We start from the raw sequence: 21,170 nt of genomic DNA, 5'->3' as shown, positions 1-21,170 counted from the left end.
ACTATTTTCTATCACCTGATTATTTGATGTACCTTTCCATCAACTGAGAAGGAAAAGTACATCAAAAAAAGTATCTTTGTCTTTTGCTAAATAAACTTATTGAGTGGACTGACTTGAAGATTTTAAAATAGTACAGACCTTCGCAACTGTAAAAAAAAAATAGTGAGAGATAAAAGGAATAACCTTTATTAAACTATTAGGTAGGGGCACAAGTCCAGCTAAAAACATTTTAAAGGTCATCACAAAAACAAACAGGTCCTGCAAAGGACTAAAGCAAACAAGAAATTGCAAATATCAGTGCATTATTGGTCATGGTACCATGTGTTTACACAATGTACAGAACATTCTTCAAGGTATAAAAACTTGGATTTCTATTTCTGAAATCTCACACTTCTATACACTCACTGCCTGCAGACAGGATTGAAAGCATTTTAAATACTGACTTCAGGCATTTCTGAAGAGTATTTTAGCTTGTTCCTGTCTAGTTCTACGCAATGCAAAAAAGGATATAATTTAATAGCTAAAATAGTGTTAGACTAATAGTCCAACTTTACACAGTGCAGAATTGCCAAGCACATGTAACTGGTCATGACACTGTCCATTGCACTTTGCCCTACTACACTCTTGAAAAAGAAAAAAAAAAAACACAAAACAAAAAACCTTTACCAAACAGGCAGGGGCCCAAGGTGGGGGGGGAAGACTGCTATTCCTGAAATACCAACTCCAAATGCTAATTATGCTATGAACTGTTTTTGGACAAGCATTTCTGGGACAGGAATAGGTTATTCCCACACAAGCTGTAAAAGAAACCCCATAAATTGGTTTTAATTCAGAAAAAAGTTAGTAAACATATGATACAAAAAGCAGATGACTGTCATCCAGTGTGTCATTTTTATTGTTTTTCATACCAATTACTGCATTTTCTAGATTGAGCATTCAAACATAGTAGATGCATCAATATGGCTTTTGCTGTCTATTTTGGTGATTCTGAAGCATCATGGCCAGGCTTTGCCAATGAAGATTTGGGAAGGGCTCTACCCACATTTGCTACAGGCGCGCTGGTGGTTAAAAAGGCCAATGCGAGATAGACAAGTCCGGTTGCAAAAGGCACAGCAGAAAGACTCCTTAGGTGGCATCGACAAGACATGATTCTTTCTGCGTTGTCTTTTCTCCTTGAGAATGAGATTCTGAAGCAGAAGATGCCTAAATAGTCGTCAAATGGTTCTTGAAAGATATGTATTTTTAGAATCTCATCCAAAGGTCAACGTTTTTCCCAATGCAGCCAATTACATAGTTCACACAGACTGATACTTATCTTCTGCCTGCTGTATTTATTGGCAGTTTGCTGTCACCAAATGACAGTAGGCAACTACAGCTGGGATACAGCCTGCCTTCTGATTATGGACAAAATAGGAGTAAATTCAAGACAAAAATGAAAATTAAAGAGTGAAAGCCAGGAAGAATGGGAAGGGTCACAAAACACTGAAAAAGTGTGCTACTCATTGGGCATAGAGAAAAGAGAGAATTCTGATATTATACCTGATAGTCAAGTAGTTACATGCATTGACTCCACAGAACACCTGGGAAAAGGTGACAGTCACAGAATTACAGGCCAGGAAACATACACTCATTTAGACAGTCCTTTTGTTAATTTATTGTTATCATCTCTGACATTGCTGACATCCTCTCTTGTTGCTTATAGTTTCTTCCACCAGAACTCAGGCGGAGTTTGACAGGCTTTTTGAGAAACATATCTGTTTCAGAATTTTCTAAGTAGTTTTTCAGTTCAATTAGTTTAGTTTCTCTTCCACTGTAGCTCTTCAGTCATTACTTCAAGCTCTGCAATCACCTTAAACAGAGCTGACATTGAATCCCTCAGACAGCAGATGACTGTTTCCTTGTCATCGACCAACAGTGCACAGCCATCCAAACAAACTAGCTTAGATTTAGTATTTCTTTCAGTTTTGATCTTACACTTTTCTTCAGCTGTAGTACTGCTGAGTTGTCCATATGGATTACATGATGCTTCCCCTCCTCTGTTACTGTGAACCAGCTACAGAAATAATTTTGCTTATGGCAGAGGAACTGATGAATCCTTAAACCTTTCACAATACAGTAAAAAGACACTTCTGGTACAGGTAAATTCTTATTAGCTACCACTGCTCCAAGTTTATCTTGCATACTTGGGCTATAAGTGGATTCTATATAGTGTCTGTTACAGATACACCATCTATTTTAGAACCAATTACCCCTGTCTCGAACTGACTCCCACAGTGTTGAATGGCCACAGGACAGATACTCCTCGCACACAGAATGGTGCTAACGAGTAGCTGTGAGCTCAACAGTCCCTGAGTACATCACATTTTATGGTTAGCAAGATGACTGCCATGTAGATCACCACCTTCCCTAGCAACGGGACAAAAGATAAAATGGAAATACTTCTTGGTATGCACAACACAGCTTACAGAACTTACTACCAAAAGTTATCATTAAATTTAAAATACTTCAGCTCAGAAAATGGCAGAAATTGACATGAGTAGCAGGAACACAATATATAAAACTAGTTTTCTTGTTCGAAAAAGAAAAATTCATTTTAGATCAGGAAGCTAAGATATAAAAGTAAAAAACCCTCAAACTATCCCTGAGAGATCTTTATCATGTGCCACCTGCTCTAAAAGGCTTTTCTGGTTTTGATAATAGGCATTATCCAAGTGAAGTCTCATGAAGAACCTTAACCCGTTTAGGTAAAAGTAAAAGCTCATTCTAGCAAATTTTAAGTGTAAACATTATTTATGTACAATTTGACGTGGGGGAAGGGTGGGAAATTCAAGCAATGATGATTTTTCACTTAGAGCTGTATGAAATGTGACAGCTACTTGTTTAAAAGGCTTTATAGATGGGTTAAGTTCCTACTCTAACCTATGAATTAGAATGGTAAATGTTGACAGTGCTCAGAGGCTATATCTCCTGGCAGTGCACTACAAAATTTGCACATAATTCGGATGACAAAAGTTCAACATGCCACCTTTCTCCTTGCAAACCATTCTGCTAAATTACTTATTCCTTCCCCATGAAAACTGTCAGCCTTATCATGCAGATTCTCTACCGAGGTAAAAGAAACTGTTCCAGATGACATGAATTCACTGGAACATACTCCCAAGAAAGCAGAGATTAAAATTAAAGGTATCGGCTAGTTAGAACATTTTGCATTAGAAAGCAAGAGATCGTCATTGCAGAATTTGTTTTCTTAAAGTTGAGAGACATACAAAGCAAAGCATGATGCTCCACTTACTTGATTTCCTCCCATTTGGAAATAAGCTGATTAAATGTACTCACAACAGATGATGCCAAATTTGTCAGAAGCTTAGTGTCCTAGCAACAGGTATGGTACAGTATTAGTAATAGACTAATGACATGCACTAATAGATTAATGGCTTGAAGCTATGTACTATCTTAAAAATCTTTATTTTAAATAATACATCAACTGCACATGCAGAACTACAGAGGTTTCACAGTTTGGAAATTCAATACTCCAGTTTTCTATAAAATTTATTTTTTTCAAAAGCAAACCAAATTGTGTGAGAAGCAAAAGCACACAGGCCTTCCGGCACCCAAAGATGTGGTAGCTGGACTTGACAACCACTGTAGGTCTGTTCCAATTGAAATATTCTATTCTATTTATCCACATTCTTTCTCATCTCTGACACTGGTTAACACACAGTTATTTAACACAGGAAAATGCTGAGTGCTTTACTGCAGTGATCACACACATGAAAAGTGACTGGTCTAAAGCTAAGAGCACCGAAAAGAAAAAAGCCAGAAACAAGCAGTAATGCATATCGTGAACTGGATTTGTGTAATAAGCTTCCAGAAGTACTGGAAAATATTTCAATTTGTATTTAATGTCTGCTTACAGATATTTAGTATTTACCTTTGGCCCTTTGCATACTTTTTTCCCAGCAGTGAGTAAAAAGTTAATACGAATCAATGCTTTGTTTCATAACAACTTCCTCTCTCCCACCAAACACAACAATTAATTCCCAATTCAGCTGGAAGAGACCAAATTGCAAAGTAGAATACTGATTTGCATTTGTACTCATTTTAATTTAGAGAGGCCTAGTACAATGCATGAGACTGTCAGACACTTAAATTCTATCCTCGGTTTTGAGATAGTATTCTTGTACAGTGAGGTATTTCACAATTTCAATGCAAATACATAGCTTTTAAAATCATTAGTGTAAGTCACATAGGCTACAGATCTGTCATATGAGTAGGAGAAAGGATGGGGACAGATTATGTCGATCCTACTAGCACTTTGCATCTGGTCTCCAATAGTAATGAGTTACTCCCAACTACTGGAAGAGGCTAACTATTTCAAATACATTTTTAATGTACAGGCTGCTATAGCAAAAGATTTAGGACTGAAGCTCTGACCATCATTTTACTGGAAAAGAACAGGAAATATCCTGGATTTGGAGGAAAAGACAAACCCTGCTGTAACCTTCATGTAATCAGATTTTTTTCTTATTGTTTTATAAAGATTCTGTAACTGTTAAGATAAAGACGATTAAGCAAGATTGAGGTGAATAAGCAGAGAGACATTGCTTTCACCCAAGGATGTGGCAAACATAACCAAGGCATCCTAAGAAGTCCCACAGTTCCTCATCTTCCCCATGTTCAGTGTATGAGGATGGGTTCCCTTCCAAGCTGCATGAGCCAGCTGACACTGTGGGTGTTAAAGGAGACACCAGTGACTACCTCTAACCAATCCAGAAGTCTTCCCAGCATAAAGCAAGATATTTGTGTACACACCAGAACGCTCAGAGAGGAGCATGTCACAGCTTGTGCACACAGTTATTCCAACAACACCAAACCCACACACCTTTCTCTTCAAAGAGAATATGATGCCAAAGTTTTCTTATGAAGGCCAAGCCTAGTTTGCCAGGATCTTACATCTAATTCTGAGCTCAACAATAATTGGACAGTGTTTGCAAACTATTTAAATAATACACTTTAGATGCCAGTAGCATTTGGAACATATAGCATTAGCTGTAAAAACCCAGTTAAAGCAGTTGTTAAGGGAAAGTACCACTTATGGAAACAGTCAGTGTATCACCACGCTCTGTGTGGCAACGAGGACTGTTGCCTGCACTACTGCATTTTCTTCAAGCTGACCAAAACTGTTCTAAGAGACAATAAATCTCCCATGATTCTGTTAAGACAACAGAAACCATGTCAAAAAAAGAAAGGCAAGGAACAAGTTTTACTTGCCCTTGCAGATAAGTACTCCAAATCTAGTGGAACTAGGTGATGTCTTACTTTTCAAGGAGATAGCAAACATTAAACTTTGAGTAAGAATCTTTGCTTTATGCTGAAGAAATAGAATAGTCAAGTTTAATTTACTACAAACATTTAAGAGAAAGTTAAAGGAATTTATGGGTACCATTTCACAGAAATAATCTAATAAAAGAACAAGAGGCATTTATAGTATTCAGAAGCTGTTTCAACACCAAAAGGAAGACTTCTGATTCAAATGAAGCTTTACCACATTTCAGCAGAGTTTCAACTAATTACGGTGACTTCTCTTACCTGCCCCCATGCACAGTCCTTCCTCCTTAAAGTTTGTGTTTAATAATAATAATACACTATTGCACTGTGAACCCATTCACAGGCATAAAACTTCATACAGCATAAAATTGTGACAAACATTGTAATTGTAACAAACTTTAAATTTTTTATCAACCAAAACTAACTTTTGTATTGAACTAGTTCCATTTAAGGGAGAAAATCTTACCCAGGAAAGACTGTAAGCTTCACACAAGGGAACAATTCACAGCATTGTAAATACCAATAACTGTAGTTAAAAAATTACCTTCTATCCAAGAAAGCCAGACTTCCTACCTTCACTACAGGGTGTCCTCCAGTAGATGCTTTTACTGCTCCTCGGCTTCCTTCTGTTTCATAGTGAGCTCTGTGATGAGTTTTAGGCTGGACTTCTATTTTCAGTTCACACTGCCCATAATGACTTGGTAAAGGCCAGTCAAGAGGTGGCAATGAAGATGTGCTGCAATCAAGATGAGCACACTGATTACAAGAACTGTGCCATCTGGCCACAGTACAAACAAAGCCTTCACTGTAAAACACAATGATATCACTTTCCTAGCAAATGATAACCAAAGAAGAATACCTACTAGCTTAAAAATCTTACGTGAAAATTCCAAAATGTTGCTGGTACATTAAAATCCTCAATTAATCCCAATTTATTTTGGGGTTGTTAGAATGGAATTTCTTCTTTCCAACACCTAATCAAAAGAAAGGTACTGTATGACCTCGAGCCTCACACTACCCCAGTGCTACTCTACAATGCCCTTTATATTAACTTTTTAGCCTCAAGTATATCAGGAAGTAAGTTCAAATGTGGTTTAGAGAGAACAGTATAAATTCAGTCTCTGCCTGTCATTAAGTTTTAACTCTCTACATTATTACCTTTCAACTTGTTGTTTTTGTTTTTCTAAGTTTGGCAAGCGCTGCACTTTGTTAACTATCATTAAAATGAACACTATATGATCATCTGAAGTTTTAAAAAGCTTGTTGTTCTCCCTAAGCATAAAGACTTACTGCAACAGGCAACGAAGAGACCTAAAGTACACGTTCAGCTTATCCACAGATATACCCTTTTACATATTAGTAAAGTCACTCCAGGGAAAAACAAAATGCAGTTATTAGAAGTAATATGGAAGAACTTCAAACCAAAGTTTTCATACCTACCCTTTTACCTGCACAGATTTATAGACTTAAGATTCTAAAAGGATCAACAATCAGATTCAAGTCAGTAATTACCTAGTGGAGTAAATTAAATTATGAACATTTAAAAGTGAACATTTATAGCATTGTTTACTAAACAAGAATATTTACAATAAAAATAAGCTTCTATTCACATAGTTTTGTTTTACCCTACTCTGACCAACAGGAAAAGCAAATTAGGTTTTAAAGTAATGGACAAATATTGGTTTGTATTGTCATCTGGGAAAGCTCAAATCCATCTTTCCACTTTACAGGAAGTCAGGCAAACCCCCCACCCCCCATCCATGCAAATTTCCACAAACGTGGATAGCCACAGGCCTATAAAAGGTAAATGATACCTTCTGGAGAATTTAGCTAAGATGTATAAAATCATATCCACAGGTGAGAAAGAAGATAAATGTTTGGACTGAACAAAAAAAAAAAACAAGGAAAGGAATCTGTCTTTAGCAAGTATCTGGAGGGACTTGGGCTCAGCCTGCAGCACCATACTTTTACTGCAGAAATGTCTGTCGCTAGGAATGGAAAAGAGGGAGAAGAACCAGCCCCGCTTGCTGGTCTCCTCCTACAGGAGAATGACCTCCAAGCCTACTGACCTGCACTTTCATGGATACCTGCACTGTGCACTTCAGGAGAGAGTTGGCACTACAACATAAATCTTCACTCCTTTGAGAGCAATGGGAAGAAGAATATTTCCCTTTCTTCTTACTGAAAGGCAGAAATGTGAGAAATAATCTCCACCAGCATTCAGTGTACAGCAAAGAGGCTTCTTCCTCCCCCTAAGGAGATCTGATGATTGGTCCTCCCACAGCAAGAGTATTTACTGGGTAGGAGGGGACTGATATGTCAGCAACAAAAGAGGAAACTGTCAGGAATGCAGTATAAGCCCAGTCCTTCCAGATACTTACCACAGGCCAGGATGTACTACCTAAATGTTACTACTGGCTATCAACTAGACCTTATCATTCACTTTTATAGCTACTGAAGGAGAAGGACTCAAGTCTTCAGTCTGAAAAGGAAAGAAAACGTCAGGATTAGAAGATACTAAAAGGAATTCAAGAAGAAACATAGCACACTATTTTCATTTAGTATTTCTGGAAACCTTTTAATCCCCCATATAACCAAATATTCTATGTCAAAATAGTTGGTATACACTATGAACAGATATGGTACCTAAAAGAACTTGGTTAATGCACCATAAGCTATATACCAATTAATGGGAGCTTTTACTGAAAGTTGAATGATAAACTTGGTCAAGAAAAAAGTATTTGTTGCTTGTGACCACCCTCCATACAGTCTCTCAGAGAGATTTACTCCTCCTGCAATTAACTAATAAAAATGTGGTACAAGCTGTATCAGACTAACATTATCTCCTGAAAAAACACTTGGCATACTAGAACAAATATGGAGACGGGAAAATAATCAAATCTCAAGATTTTGTCATTCTTTGAAAACAAATAGAAAATAACAGCACGAGAGAGTAAGCGAGTGCACTGTGTACGTGCAGATGCCTAAAACATCAAAAAATTGCAGAGCTTTCAAAACACAGATCTCCCAATAAATGGCACAGCCTTTGAGCTGTGTACATCTCTGTGTACATCTGAGTACATCTCTTTGATGTACTGCATCAAACAGATGTCTTCTAGATACAGCTGGCTAGAGAGTTACAGCTGCTTCCCTTTTCAGTTTGGTGTTGAATACCCAAACTGTTGTTTCTCTGAGTATTTCTCTTGCTGTCTCTATCACCCTCAACTTCTCAACAGCAGTGGATTCTTAAAGTTTTAGAGTACTCTGTTAAGTGCCTTTCTGCCCTGTAGGGATATTGGTTTTATGTATTTCTCCTTCCTTATCACCTTTACAATTTTCCGAGACAAATACCATATAGATACACATTTAATTGAATCAGTGATCTAACTTTAGTTCATTTTGAAAGGTAAATTTTTTAATCCTATTAATTTACCAGAGTCCCAGTTATTTGTAGAACTTCTTCAAACAGAACTAGGGGGAGGGAGGCAGAGTGGGAACTTCCCAGCCAGCACTGTCACCTTCTTAAAGTCACATGAACCCACAAGCTTGGACACTAAATAGAAACTCCAGGAGAATACAATCTATAAACTCAGTGCTTTTTTTTATTCTATGCAGAATTCCATATCAAATGAGAAAACCCATGTCAGCATGTGTTCTGAACACTTTTTGAAATGAAGCAAAGCTATTTTTGTACCAGATGCTGAACATGGGAAATTAAGTCAGAAGCTGTAGCTTTTACTGCATTTAAGGGCACGTTCTCAAGAAAATATTACTCAGTGTACACTATTAGCTGAGGAGCGGCAGTAAAACTTCTACTTAACTCACCACGGTTCTCAGTTGTAAACTGTGCACTGAACGTCAGTGATTTCTGGTAGTGCAGAACTTGTGCAAATTCAAAACCTAGTGGTGCATTACGCTTAACATACCTGGAACATGTTTAAGAATAAGCAGCTCAGCTGCTTCACAAGTAAGCAAGAATTTAGTGTTACAAAGATTCCTGTGTCCCGACAGGACAGCATATTGCACGACAGCATTTGCATTAGCCGCTCACCGTGAGTTTTTTTTCAAAGTTATTTTAGAACAAAAGATTAAAAAAATTAAGAACCTTTGTTCCTTAAACCCTTCACTTTTCAGTCTTGACGGGGGAGGAACACATCTGTGGATATTCCCACATGTTTCATTACTAAGTTCTACCTGGTTCAGTGCCATATTACTGTTACAACAGCCTGTGACAGTCTTTTACAGAAGTTTCTCTAAATTTTTTGTCTTTGAGTAAAAATCTTATTAACAATGCAGTAACCTACTAGTAAATCACCCAATCACATGTCAGGAAATGGAAATAATGAGTGACAGATATTCTAATACTTTCAATAAATCAAATCTTCACATGCTGTTGAAACAGCACCAATCTGTAAACCTACAAATATTCTTCCAATAATACCAGGGGAGTTTTACAATCTGATTCATGCAAGCTTCCAAAAGCTCATACTCACATCATACCAAGATTAAAGGCTCCAGAGAATAGCACCTATTAAAGGGAACTAAGAGGTAAAGAAGGAACCCTTCAGTAGCATTCTCAACATTTAAAGTTATCACTTTAGTGATAGTTTTATCAATATTAATTTAGCAGATTCTTCCTCTGCAACCATTATCTCCAAAACAGAACTGATTAAGGCTACCCAAAATTGACAGGAAACAATGACGTTGAGTACAAAAACAGTCAAGTGTGTCCCTAAGGACTTCAGCATTCAGATTGCAGAAGTCAGGGCCCGGCTCTTGGTCTGACTATGCCACTCTCACACAGGAAGAAACTTAGACCAGAAACAAGGCTGCCCATTTGCACTTGGCTGTGACCCTATAGCAGTATACGTGAGACAGAAGGAAGAACAAAGCCTGTGAGAGTCATTAAAAACAAGGCAGTTAAAAACTTAACACTGTTACCTTCCACCTGTTGCACTGTCCCTGGATAATGCACTGCACAAACAGCTGGGGCTCCGTGCAGACAAACTGCCAGTGCTGGTCTCTCAGCTGAAGCACATCGGCCATCAGCTCACCTTCAGTCTAATGCTCTCCTGGACTCCTTGCTTAGAAAGCTTTTGAACACAGGTGGACCTGATATAAGAACTCATTTTAGCCACTCTGTATGAAAATGTTCCTCCCTCTTTGTAATCACTAATTCTGGTAATAACCTTTGAGAGACACACACTAGTATTTCCAGATACTTGTGAAAGTTCTTGTTTCCTTTGTTGGTTGAGATTCCCAGATCTCCTAGAGTGATTCTTTTATTAATTCTTAGTTGCAGAAAAATGAATATTTTCCACTTACAGGTCCTGTCGACACATAAGGGAAAAAGCTCACTGACTATACAGTGGGGATATTCCACATCTCATCTCAGTTTTTGCAGAGATGAACCCACTGAGTATCCTGTGACAAGTCAGTGTTGCAACACAGAGAATCCCTGAGAATCTCAAATAATAACTATGGTCCAATACTAAGATTTTCAAGACTGCTTGTAGAGCCAAACTACTGCTGTGGTTGCTCTTCCCTGCCTAGAACAAAGTCCTCCTGGTGGAAGACTTCTGAAGTCAAGATTTTTGGGGCCATTCCAGATGCCACAGTGGCTTATCAATAGACTTTATTCATACTGTTTACATTCAAAATACCAAGTTCTATTACTAGCAGACCCACAGTTAATGATGCTTTCCGAGAATTGATATAGTATATTGCCAAGTAAGAATTTATATTCTATCATTTCAGAACAAAGTGGAGAGCTGGATAACATGTACAGTGCAAAAGGCCCCATATGAAACACTACCTGAATTTCTCTGGATTCATTAATGGTGTGTAAACATTACAGCAATAGCCTTGCTATTAAAAATCTGAGAGGTTCAAAGTTCTCTTGCTTGTCTTACTTAAGTGGGTCCTTATCTTCAAAGTCAGCAATTTGCAAATATTTTCACTTCAAAGTTTTGCTAGTAGCATAGCTGGTGTTATTTCTATTTATCAAAATAAGGTGATAAATACTTAGCAGTCTAACTTTGCCTCTAGTTCACTCACGTTGAAAGATTTTTCCTTCTTAAAATTAAGACCAAAGTCCCAATAGTTATGGTAAAAATATTACATAATACTGTTCCTCTCTACTCTCTAGACTTCCAAGACAAGGATTCAGACAAGAGAAGCAACTTTTCTGAGTATTCCACCACTATATTTAAACTAATTTTTTTTTTCTGAGAGAATAAGTGACATTGCCAGCAATCCTAGTTTCCAACAGTAAAATACTCAAGTTGCCATTATATATCCATCACTACAAAGATTCCTGAGCTGTAAATACATCTGTCAAAGCCTGTTTGTTCATCACCTCTAGAACAAAGAAACTACCTGATGCCCCATCACTTCTCAGTGTTACAAATTAAATTCATGACGAAGCAGTCTGAAGACACACGTCAATTTATCCAGTAGTTTTTAAATCAATGTAATCAATGTAAAAGTCTCTAAGAATTCCATGAAGGAAGTAAAAGAAACTAGGTTTAATTTTAAGATTTTTGACCATCAATGAATATTGCCTGGTTATCTTCCAGACACAAAAGGACAATTTATTCCCATCAAATACTGTAGGGTTTAAGTAAGAAAAGTACTGTAAAACAGACTTTCTAATTTTATTTTTTTTTTGCACTTTCTGGAAATCTTACAACTCAAGCTCTAACAGCAAATGTGCAAGAAAATAATAAAATCAGCATCTTTATTGACTGTTGGAAAATAAATATATAAATATCAATTGTATAATTCTTCATGACAACTAGGATGCTCACTTTTGGTCGCTATCTTGCATTTCATTTCTATTCATAAAACATAAGGGTCAGCTTAGCTACCCTGCATTATAAGAATCAAAATTATAAAATATTATATGACAGAATGGAATGTTTAACATACTGAAGATGCACATTGTCATAGCACCTGTGGAACAAGCTACAACTGCTGAGTAATTCAACATTTTGCTGAGGATACAGCTGCCAGTGCAACCATTTCCACTAATTCAGTAGTCAGATGACATTTTGGCACCAAATGTATACTGCTTAATAGATTTATTTAGTTTACTTGTGTATAGGTGTAATCTTCCTTTTCTTCTGTCTGTTTCCCCATTTTATATTTACAGAAATTCTTCAGTGACAGCTTCTAAATAAATTTTGACATTTAAAAAATATTTTTACTTTTTAATGAAAACATTGAAATTGCTTTTTTATTCAGTTCTCCCTATGACAAGAAACAGGTTTAACTGAATTATCTATTTTTTAAACTACTTTGGTCATCCCACAAAAGAACCATAGATCCACATCCCATCTTTCCACATGCCTATATGTTCATGACCTTTAGCGCTGCAGTGATGCTCACCTTTTATGAACTGTGTTAGCCTGCAAGCTAACAAAAATGCCAAGTTAGGACTGCTTAGCATCCTACAGAAATATAATACAATTCCAAAATACACTATTAGGAAAAACAGTTGTTACTGTTTTAGTTTGAAGAAAAGATTCTGGTAACAGATTAGAACACCTATTATTAACAGACATTCTTAAAACCCCTAAAAATTTCAAGACAGTTAATGTATCTGTCAACACAGCAGTTTCAGATCTGGTAAAAGAGATTTTTCCAGCCAGCAGCTTTACTGTTAAATTTCACATCCATCAACAGTTACGTAGAAGAACATTAAAGGAGGGAAAAAAAAAAGCCTTCCACCTACTAAAATCAATACAATTCTGAGGAGAGAAATTAAAATCTGTGGTTATACCATTAGGCAAAAAACGACAAAATGAATAAGCAGTGTTTAAATATATTTAGTTATTAACAAGACAAGCTAGTTCATAACTTCTAAGGAATTTATACAAAATTTTGCAATGATAAGAACACCACATTTTATCATTAACTACCAAGATTTAAGCTTTGCCTTTTTCAAAATAGAGCATACATGTGAAGAATCCTAACCTATCCACCCCTCAACCTCCCCAAAAAAGAGGAATTGCTTCATTTACTACATCGTTGAAGAGCAACTCTTAAGCACTGCCCATGGACAGACTTATACTATTTTAACCAAAGGTATTTTAAAATCAATACAGAATAGAATGGAAGCACCAACATTTAAATCTATAATATGGCTTTTTATAGGGATAATTGTGCTTTACAGGTATTAATCTAGTGGCTTCTCCTTCCCAGTACTTTCCTACCCCTTATTTTTAAAACCTAGTAGAACAAGGAAAAGGTTCACAAATCAAATGGATATCCTGTGACAAGTAATTACAGTATCTGTCCACCTAGCAGCAATGCTTAAGGAGCTCTTGTTTCTACTCTACCTACTGCACTGGCAAAGTGACTCCAAAAGCTGTAAGATAGGAAAGATCATAAAACTGGTCCATCGAAAAAGTAATGGAATGGGAAGTTCTGATTACCCCGATCAAACCAGGTCTCTCTTCTGAGCCTCCACAGATCATCCTGCTAGTACATGACAGAACTACAAAAGGAAAAGAGTTATTTAATTCTATGGTGGATGTTGGAAATACCTTGTAATGACAGCCCAGACAACCATTCTTTCTGGATGATTTTCAGCATGGCATACAATTTTTTTCTTTATTCTATTTCTAGAATTATATGAGCCTGAAGAAGCAAGTAGAAACAAAAGCAAATAAACTCCCCACCTCTTTTGTGGTCTCATAGTTCTATGAAATCGGGTAAGTCAGGTTTCTCTGGCTACATTAAAATGTCAACCACTCAGAATAGACGGAACTGCAAAGTGTGCACAAAATCTGCAGACATTTAATTCAGCTGGGCTCTGTGCAAGTACACAAACAAACTAATCCTATGTTACAACACATCTACTGTACTTTTAAAAGAAGAAAAAGATGGGCATTTGGTATCTCAACTTATTTTTTCCTAATTATAACATCTACCTGCCTACAAGTTTTCTTTAAGTAAAGTCTTAATGCATCACTGAAATATAAGGACAATGTCTACTTAAGATGCATTGGAGGGGAAAAAACAGGAGGGAAAGACTTTGTAATCACTTACCGAAATATAGGAGTATGACCAGGCTTCGGTTTGTTCCAAGTAAAGTGTGAAGGAACAGAAAGAAATTGGTCTCCGGGCAAGTCTTTTTTCAAGGTGTGCTGAGATCCAGAGCAATCATCTACTGCAGTTTCGAGGGATGATGACAAGTTACCCTGCTCTTCAGGACAGATATCGACCTTTCCAGATAAAGTGGCGGTCTGATCCTCTGAGGTCTTTCTTGTTTTTAGAGGAATATCAGTCTCTGTACAACACTGAAATGGTGAAAGGCCAGAATTAAGGCCTTGTACATTATGGATGGAAGTGTTTAGCCACGTGTCTTCTGTTATGCTTCCTCTGGGAGAATGGCCAGGTGATGGAGTTGGAGAATGGTGAGGAGAGAGAGAACCAGCATAGCAAATCTCAGCACTGGAGTGTCGTCGTTTCCCACAAGGGGATGTAGGTCTTGATGAGGGCCTTGATGTTGGTCTAGGGCTTAACCAATTTTCATCTGTAATACTAGTTCTAGGAGAATGACAGGGAGACTGTCTAGGTGACAAGGAGTGCCCAAATCCATAAGGCTGCTGCCATGATTCATCACTGGGACCTCTCGGAGAACCACCAGGTGATGCCAAAGGAGAGCCAAGGGTAAATCGAGCAGCTGCTTCATTTAGCTCTGAGTCTACATCATCATAAACATGGGAAATGGATTCACAAGAGGAAGCGTCTGAAAACCAACTTCTGGATGAAATGCTGCTGGCAGGGCTTGGACTAAGGGATGATTCCCTGTATGATGGCTCAAGAGGAAGATAGAGATGGTCCCGTGAAGGCCTTTCCATATAGTCATTTTCTGTGCCATTTGTGTGTAGTTCATCTTCACTGGCTTCGATCCCCTGATGACAGTTGGGTGAGATCGATGTAATTTGAATACTGGGGCACTCGAAGGGTTTGGGTCCACCTAGTGGACTGTATTTGGACTCTGGTACCTCACACGTGCCTTCATAGTTCTTATGGCTCTGAAGTCTTGTAGGAGGTGTCAGGGGAGAGGAGTGAGATTGCAGTCCGTGGCGAGGAATACAAATGGGCTGATTCACAGAGGACGATGGTTGGTCTACATTAAAGATGTATATGGACGCACAGTCATCTGACTCAAGATCTGAAAACAAAATTAAAACATAAAGAAAAAAAGGAACAGAGTCAGAATGCAATACTTGGAAAAATGCCATAAACAAAATCCTTTGTTTCCCAGATATGGACTGTTATCAACATCATGGACATTTCCCATTATACTAGCTACAAAAAATAAAGCTAACTCTTAATTTTACATTTTCCCCAGTCATATTTACAGCATGGTTTTCTATCATAAATCCTGTTTTCAACAAGATTCCACAGCTTATACACATCTTTAGTGGTTGAAATTATAATACAAACAGAAAAATGGGTTTAAATCTTGAAAGGATCTAAACTTAAACATTCAATTCAAACTTTGTCTTTCACAACTGTATTCCACTTATAATGTAACATTTTTCATCATAAATAATTTCAAAAAATCATATTTTTATCACAAACAGGACTATGGTACTTTCTGCAAGTCTAGTTAATACTTACAAGCACTGTAATATCACATACATAATATTTATCTACTTTAACAATAGAAAGCATCTTACAGTGACTCAAACTCAAATGAAGATTATGAACCACTAAAAACATTCAATCACAAGAGGCTCAACAAAGAATATTATTAAAGGTATTATAAAGAATCATATTCCAAAGATCTTTTTTTGTTGCTTAGAAAACTCTTAAGTGCTCATCCCACAAAATGACATTTTTCAATTGCAGTCTCATGAAGTTTGAGCACAAGTTGTTCAGCAAAATAAGACAAAACAAAATATTCTCAGATCTCACTAACTTATCCAAAACATAGGAAATATTACAAAGAAAAACAAGAAATTGAGAACAAAATCAGAAGCTTTGTCTCACAGAGCTGAAGCAGATTTTCTTGCCCCACTTCTCAACATTGCATTGTCAATATGAGACATTTGTCTGAAACAGAAGTAGAAAAAACACAGCTCTTTTTCTTATTTTCTAACCTTTATGATTCCACTCTTGTTTCTTTCCACTTCTAAAACAGAGCCTTCACTATAATTTTCCATAAATCCAGGCTGGATGACATTAATTGCATTTCTAGGTATCAGCTCTTTTTAAAATTATTTTTATCCTGAGTATCAGCAAAATATTAATACTTGTTAAAAAAAAAAAATCTAGTCTCTCTCACTGTCAGATAAAATGTCCAGACAGGAAGTTATACATTTTAGGCCTTTCCATTATGAAAAAATTAGTTTGTTAATGAAGTAATTCTATTATCAGTTTTACTAATAAGAATCAGCTTAAAATTAACTAAAACCAAAACAAAACTACAGCTCCTCAGAGACAAGGTAGCATTTTCAAATGGAGACAAAGCAGATTGTTACCAAGGAACAGACCACCTTCCTCAGAATGTTCATGGGCAGGGAGCAGCTCCGCAAGAAATGTATTATAGGAGGCACAAAGTGCATTTAAGAGGAGCACAGAGTAATTTCATAAGCACTGTGTGATTTTATATATATTACAGTAATGTATGACAATTATCCATATTATATAATTATATAATTAACTACTATTATGTGTTAAGAGCACAAAAAATCAGTATAGATTAATTTCTAAATATGCACGCACTAAAAGGATCAGGATTCTCAAAGGTCTATTTTATGTATCACACAATTAACACAAGCTCGCTACACTGAGCACTAACAAAACTGCATTTCCCTATCCTTTCACTAGGGTAACAAACATTTTTTAAAACTTTAATTGGTGTGTCTTTTTTTTTTTCTTGCTGTTTCCTATCACAAAACATGAAATGCAGACAGTAGTCGGTTATGGGTTTTCCACATCTATTGGTATATTAGTGTGCAAGATCATAGATGTCATTGTTCCTAACTCAGTATTAACATTAAAAGCATAGATCAAGGGAAGAAAAAGGCAATCCTAATAAAAGCTATTATCCAGCTTCTCAAAACTTAAAATAAAATAGTTACAGGTACAGAATTTTTGAAATAATAATAAAAATGTTTAAGGAAAGCAGTTGGTAGTCTTCAAGCCCTGTGTGTAAGCATATACTGTCATTAAGTTTTATGAACACTAGCAGCACATGGGTTTGCACTAAAACTCTCACCAGTGCAAAGAGCCATATTTCTCTTGCACCAATAATCCAGAAATCTTAAAATATTTAAGACATTTCCTCCACTTTCAGTGTCACTGGGATTTACAAAAAGCAGATGTACATTCAAAATTTAAGTTTCATGGAGCTGAGGTGAAGAGATCTGACCAGCACAGAACTATCAACACCAGCTGGGAAGAACTGGGGAAGAGATGGAGCAGGCAGGAGAGTACTTCTGACTCAGGCTTCTTCAGTCCCTTTCCTGACAAACAACTTCTAAGCAGTTTGGCACTGTGCTCTCTCATTACCCCTCCCCAACACACTCAAAAAAACAGGAAGCCAGAAATCTAATGAACACCAAAGCCAGAAATCTAATGAACACCAAAGCATGCTTAAGACTGTGGACACAAGATAGTTGGAAGTCTAAATCACCCAAATCATTTTCGGACACAATGGATAAACAGGTAGATTTATTTCAGCCTGTACACACAAATACTCCCCCTTACAGTTCATGTGTTAAAATAACCTGTTAGCTGCTCACACAAAAGGACAACACTAAGACCTTTACAAATCATGTCAATAGTTCTACTAGATTATTTACCAATAATTATTTTTGTCCTATTAAAGACTGTAGAGAGAATCCAATCTCGAAGATCCCTCTAACCTATCTTAAGGGACTAGTAAACATACAAACACAAATACAACTCGGGTGAAAGAAATGAGAGGAAAAAGAATGAAAAAACTCAGGTAATAACCCTTAAGAGGGAAAGGAGCAAGAATAGCTCAAAACAAATCCAACACAGGGTTTCAAGAAGCAGAAGGTAAACAAACAAAGGGAAGTCTCACAGTAGGCAAGTGCAAGGCAAAAATGAGTTATGGTAAAGCCCAAGGGGAAAAACGGAATTATGGAAAACTGGTTACCTAATAGGAGAGCTATTACATCCAAACAATCCTACTGGGGAAGGAAAGACAGTAAAGAAGTTGGTCAAGTAGTGAGGCCTTCACTGTGCATAAAATGTAAGAAAGTACTCAAGACACAGAAAGTAGGTCAAATTACTAAGGTAGAGTGTAAAACTACAACAAGCACATGGGGGCAAGATGCTAGACACGGCAGACCTGGCAAAATACAAAAGACCAAGAGCAGCAGTGCCATTCACATCAAAAGCCCACAACCCTAAAAAGGCAGGTGTGTTAAAAGCTTTTCCTTTGGTAAAGTCAACTGAGTAAATTGCTAACAAAGGTAACAGCAATACAGAGTAAAGAAAACTGGACTAAAAGGTTAAAAAATACTGAAGAATTATGGCCCAATAAGTTCAACTTCAGTTTTAGAAGTAGTATTAATAGTTTATTTGTTCCAGTAAGCATTTGAAAGGAGACAGAGAAACTAAACGAGTCACTGTTTGCTAAGAACAAACCACGTCAAACAAATTATGTTTTATGATCAAATGAGATCTCCTGGATCAATGGCACAGAAAGAAACTCAACTTGGTTTTTACTTACTAAGACTTCTAATACTACCATGCACAGAGAAGCCAAGGAGTCTTTAGAAGTTTAGGGAAGCCTTCTTCCCCACCCTGCTGAGATCAGGTTCACTACTGAGGGATCACAAAAAGCAGCAGATGCTTTATATTCACACAGAGTATAAGCTATATAAAGCTGCAGACTTTCATTGCAATCTCACATCAGGTGTCAGTGCCATCCAACGTCAATGAGAACCAGAAGGTCTCTCCTTTTGAACGTACATTTGCTCCTGTCTGGAAACAGATCCGTTTCCAGGAGCTCCTCTTCAGTATTAAAGCAGCGCTGGCTCATCCCTTACTAAGCTGCTAACTACACTTCAACATAAGCCGTCTAACTGGGGAATGTACTTCAATAATATCCAGAACAACTGCTTCTAAAGCACATTTTGCTCGCTATTTGCTGTATCAGAGTGCACATTCAGGACTGGTAATGCCTGCCCACCAGTTGTTCACTCCTCAAGGATGTACTGGCACATGCACATGTGCAGCTGTGCAGTCACCAGATTTCTCTAGAGAAGGAAGGTCAACTACAATCAAATGTCTGAACACAAGCCTTGTGCCAAAATTATCCAAACTGCTTTATTATTCTAAGTTTGTAAGCCCATAAACAAACAGGTTCAGACTACAGGAGTTGCAATAAGGTATTAAGAAAGTGCAACTTGACCTAGGTCTTATAAAAATACTACTGTGAAAATAGGATCAGTAATCATATCCTTTAAATAGAATGAGGAAAGACCTGGGCATTGCCACAGACATCATGAGTGTCTCCCTTCCAAACTTCAGAAAGGATAACCATCTATTCTGTTTTCCAGTTCTGTCATGACAGTAACCACTATCTCTTACTGAACACAATGGTATTATAAAACATATCTCTAAGTAGGCACAAAAAGGATATGCAGCTCCATTTTTTATTGCATTATTCTGCAGATTTGCAGCAGTTTATATATTTCTTGGGATGAAAGAAGAGTTAATCTTCACAAAGAACCCAAAATACCCAATAATCATAGTTTTCCTTTTGTGCATTTAAAAAGACAATTGATCAGAGTTCTTGTTGGTACACCACACTGAAGCTCTATAATTGGATATTTAACTCCAGTTTTCCATTACAAGCTTAAGTTCTCCAGACACTTCCTACAGGCTTAAACACCAATTTAAAAAGAACACAACCCAAAAAATCCACTAAAAAACACAGCAATGTATTAGTTTATAAGAAGTATAGCTGATTAGTAAGCCAAACATGGTACTGAAAAAGAACAAATTGTGAAAACAATTAAGGGAGCAAGGTGGAACGGGGGAAACACATCCTTCTAGACCAAATTTGGTAACATACGAAACAGTAGTGCAAGTTAAAGCTTTCAGAAAGGGATGATTTACAACAACTGTCATTTTATGAAGCAGTTCTTCCTCTTCAATGATTTTGTGCTCTGTTTCATGGTCATATCAGATTACTCGAAAAAGGACAAAAATAAATGTCACTTCTCTCAATCATGTATGCTAGAGGCAGCTCTGTCATGCCAGTCACAATTGCACTCATTTTACTGTGTTAAGCAAGAATACTAGAAAAGTAGAATCAATGAGTTTTCTCCAAATTCCACTCTGGATAAGAACTCATTATCCTTGGTAGAAACGCAGAAGAATAAAGAAGCTGCACTAGCTTAAGGAGCTTAACACAGCATATCGAATGTTTACAACTGACACTGATTAAAATAAGAGCATACTGGCTCTCAGAGTGTAACTACATGGTAAATTTTCTTCAGCAGCAACTATCCTCCCACACAAAGGGGGAGGGGAAATGAGCAGTGAGGTACTTTTAACACATATGAGTTCGGCAATCAGATTTACAGTGCACTAACATAAACACCTGTATATACACAACTGACAGAATGGCTTTAGGACATGGGGAGAACCGAGCAACCAGGGCAGGAACCGCAGGTGTTCACCATCAAATAAAAACATAACATGCAACTAAACCCTTAGGCCACAGCCTGGTATGCATTTAAACTCGAATGACTGTCTTAGTGTACATCCAGCTTCACCCTGAAGTAATGGAACTAAGTTTCAAATAGGGAAAGAATAGCTTTGGGATACATTGATAA

At 37.1% G+C, this 21,170-nt stretch overlaps 1 protein-coding gene across 2 annotated transcripts in view; it reads right to left on the bottom strand.

Annotated features, from left to right (window-relative positions):
* Positions 1 to 15,343, bottom strand: part of NFATC3 (nuclear factor of activated T cells 3) — a 48,687-nt gene extending 33,344 nt beyond the window's left edge. The window contains exons 1-5 of one of the 2 annotated variants that reach the window (XM_029964662.1): positions 14,383 to 14,486; positions 7,710 to 7,810; positions 7,416 to 7,509; positions 6,209 to 6,302; positions 5,902 to 6,064 (exon numbers count right to left, since the gene is read on the bottom strand). In XM_029964662.1, the coding sequence (XP_029820522.1) occupies positions 5,902 to 6,064; positions 6,209 to 6,237 (192 nt within the window). In that variant the 5' untranslated portion in view covers positions 6,238 to 6,302; positions 7,416 to 7,509; positions 7,710 to 7,810; positions 14,383 to 14,486. Of the gene's footprint in view, positions 1 to 5,901; positions 6,065 to 6,208; positions 6,303 to 7,415; positions 7,510 to 7,709; positions 7,811 to 14,382 lie in introns of both variants that reach the window. The other variant, XM_025896086.2, reaches the window with a different exon arrangement.
* Positions 15,344 to 21,170: the final 5,827 nt, after the last annotated feature.

This window comes from Manacus vitellinus, unplaced genomic scaffold (genome assembly GCF_001715985.3).
Source record: "Manacus vitellinus isolate BGI_N305 unplaced genomic scaffold, ASM171598v3 scaffold_10_pilon, whole genome shotgun sequence".
Lineage (NCBI taxonomy): Eukaryota > Metazoa > Chordata > Aves > Passeriformes > Pipridae > Manacus > Manacus vitellinus.
The sequence above is the reverse complement of the archived record's forward strand: the minus strand, read 5'-3'. Positions and strand labels throughout refer to the sequence as shown.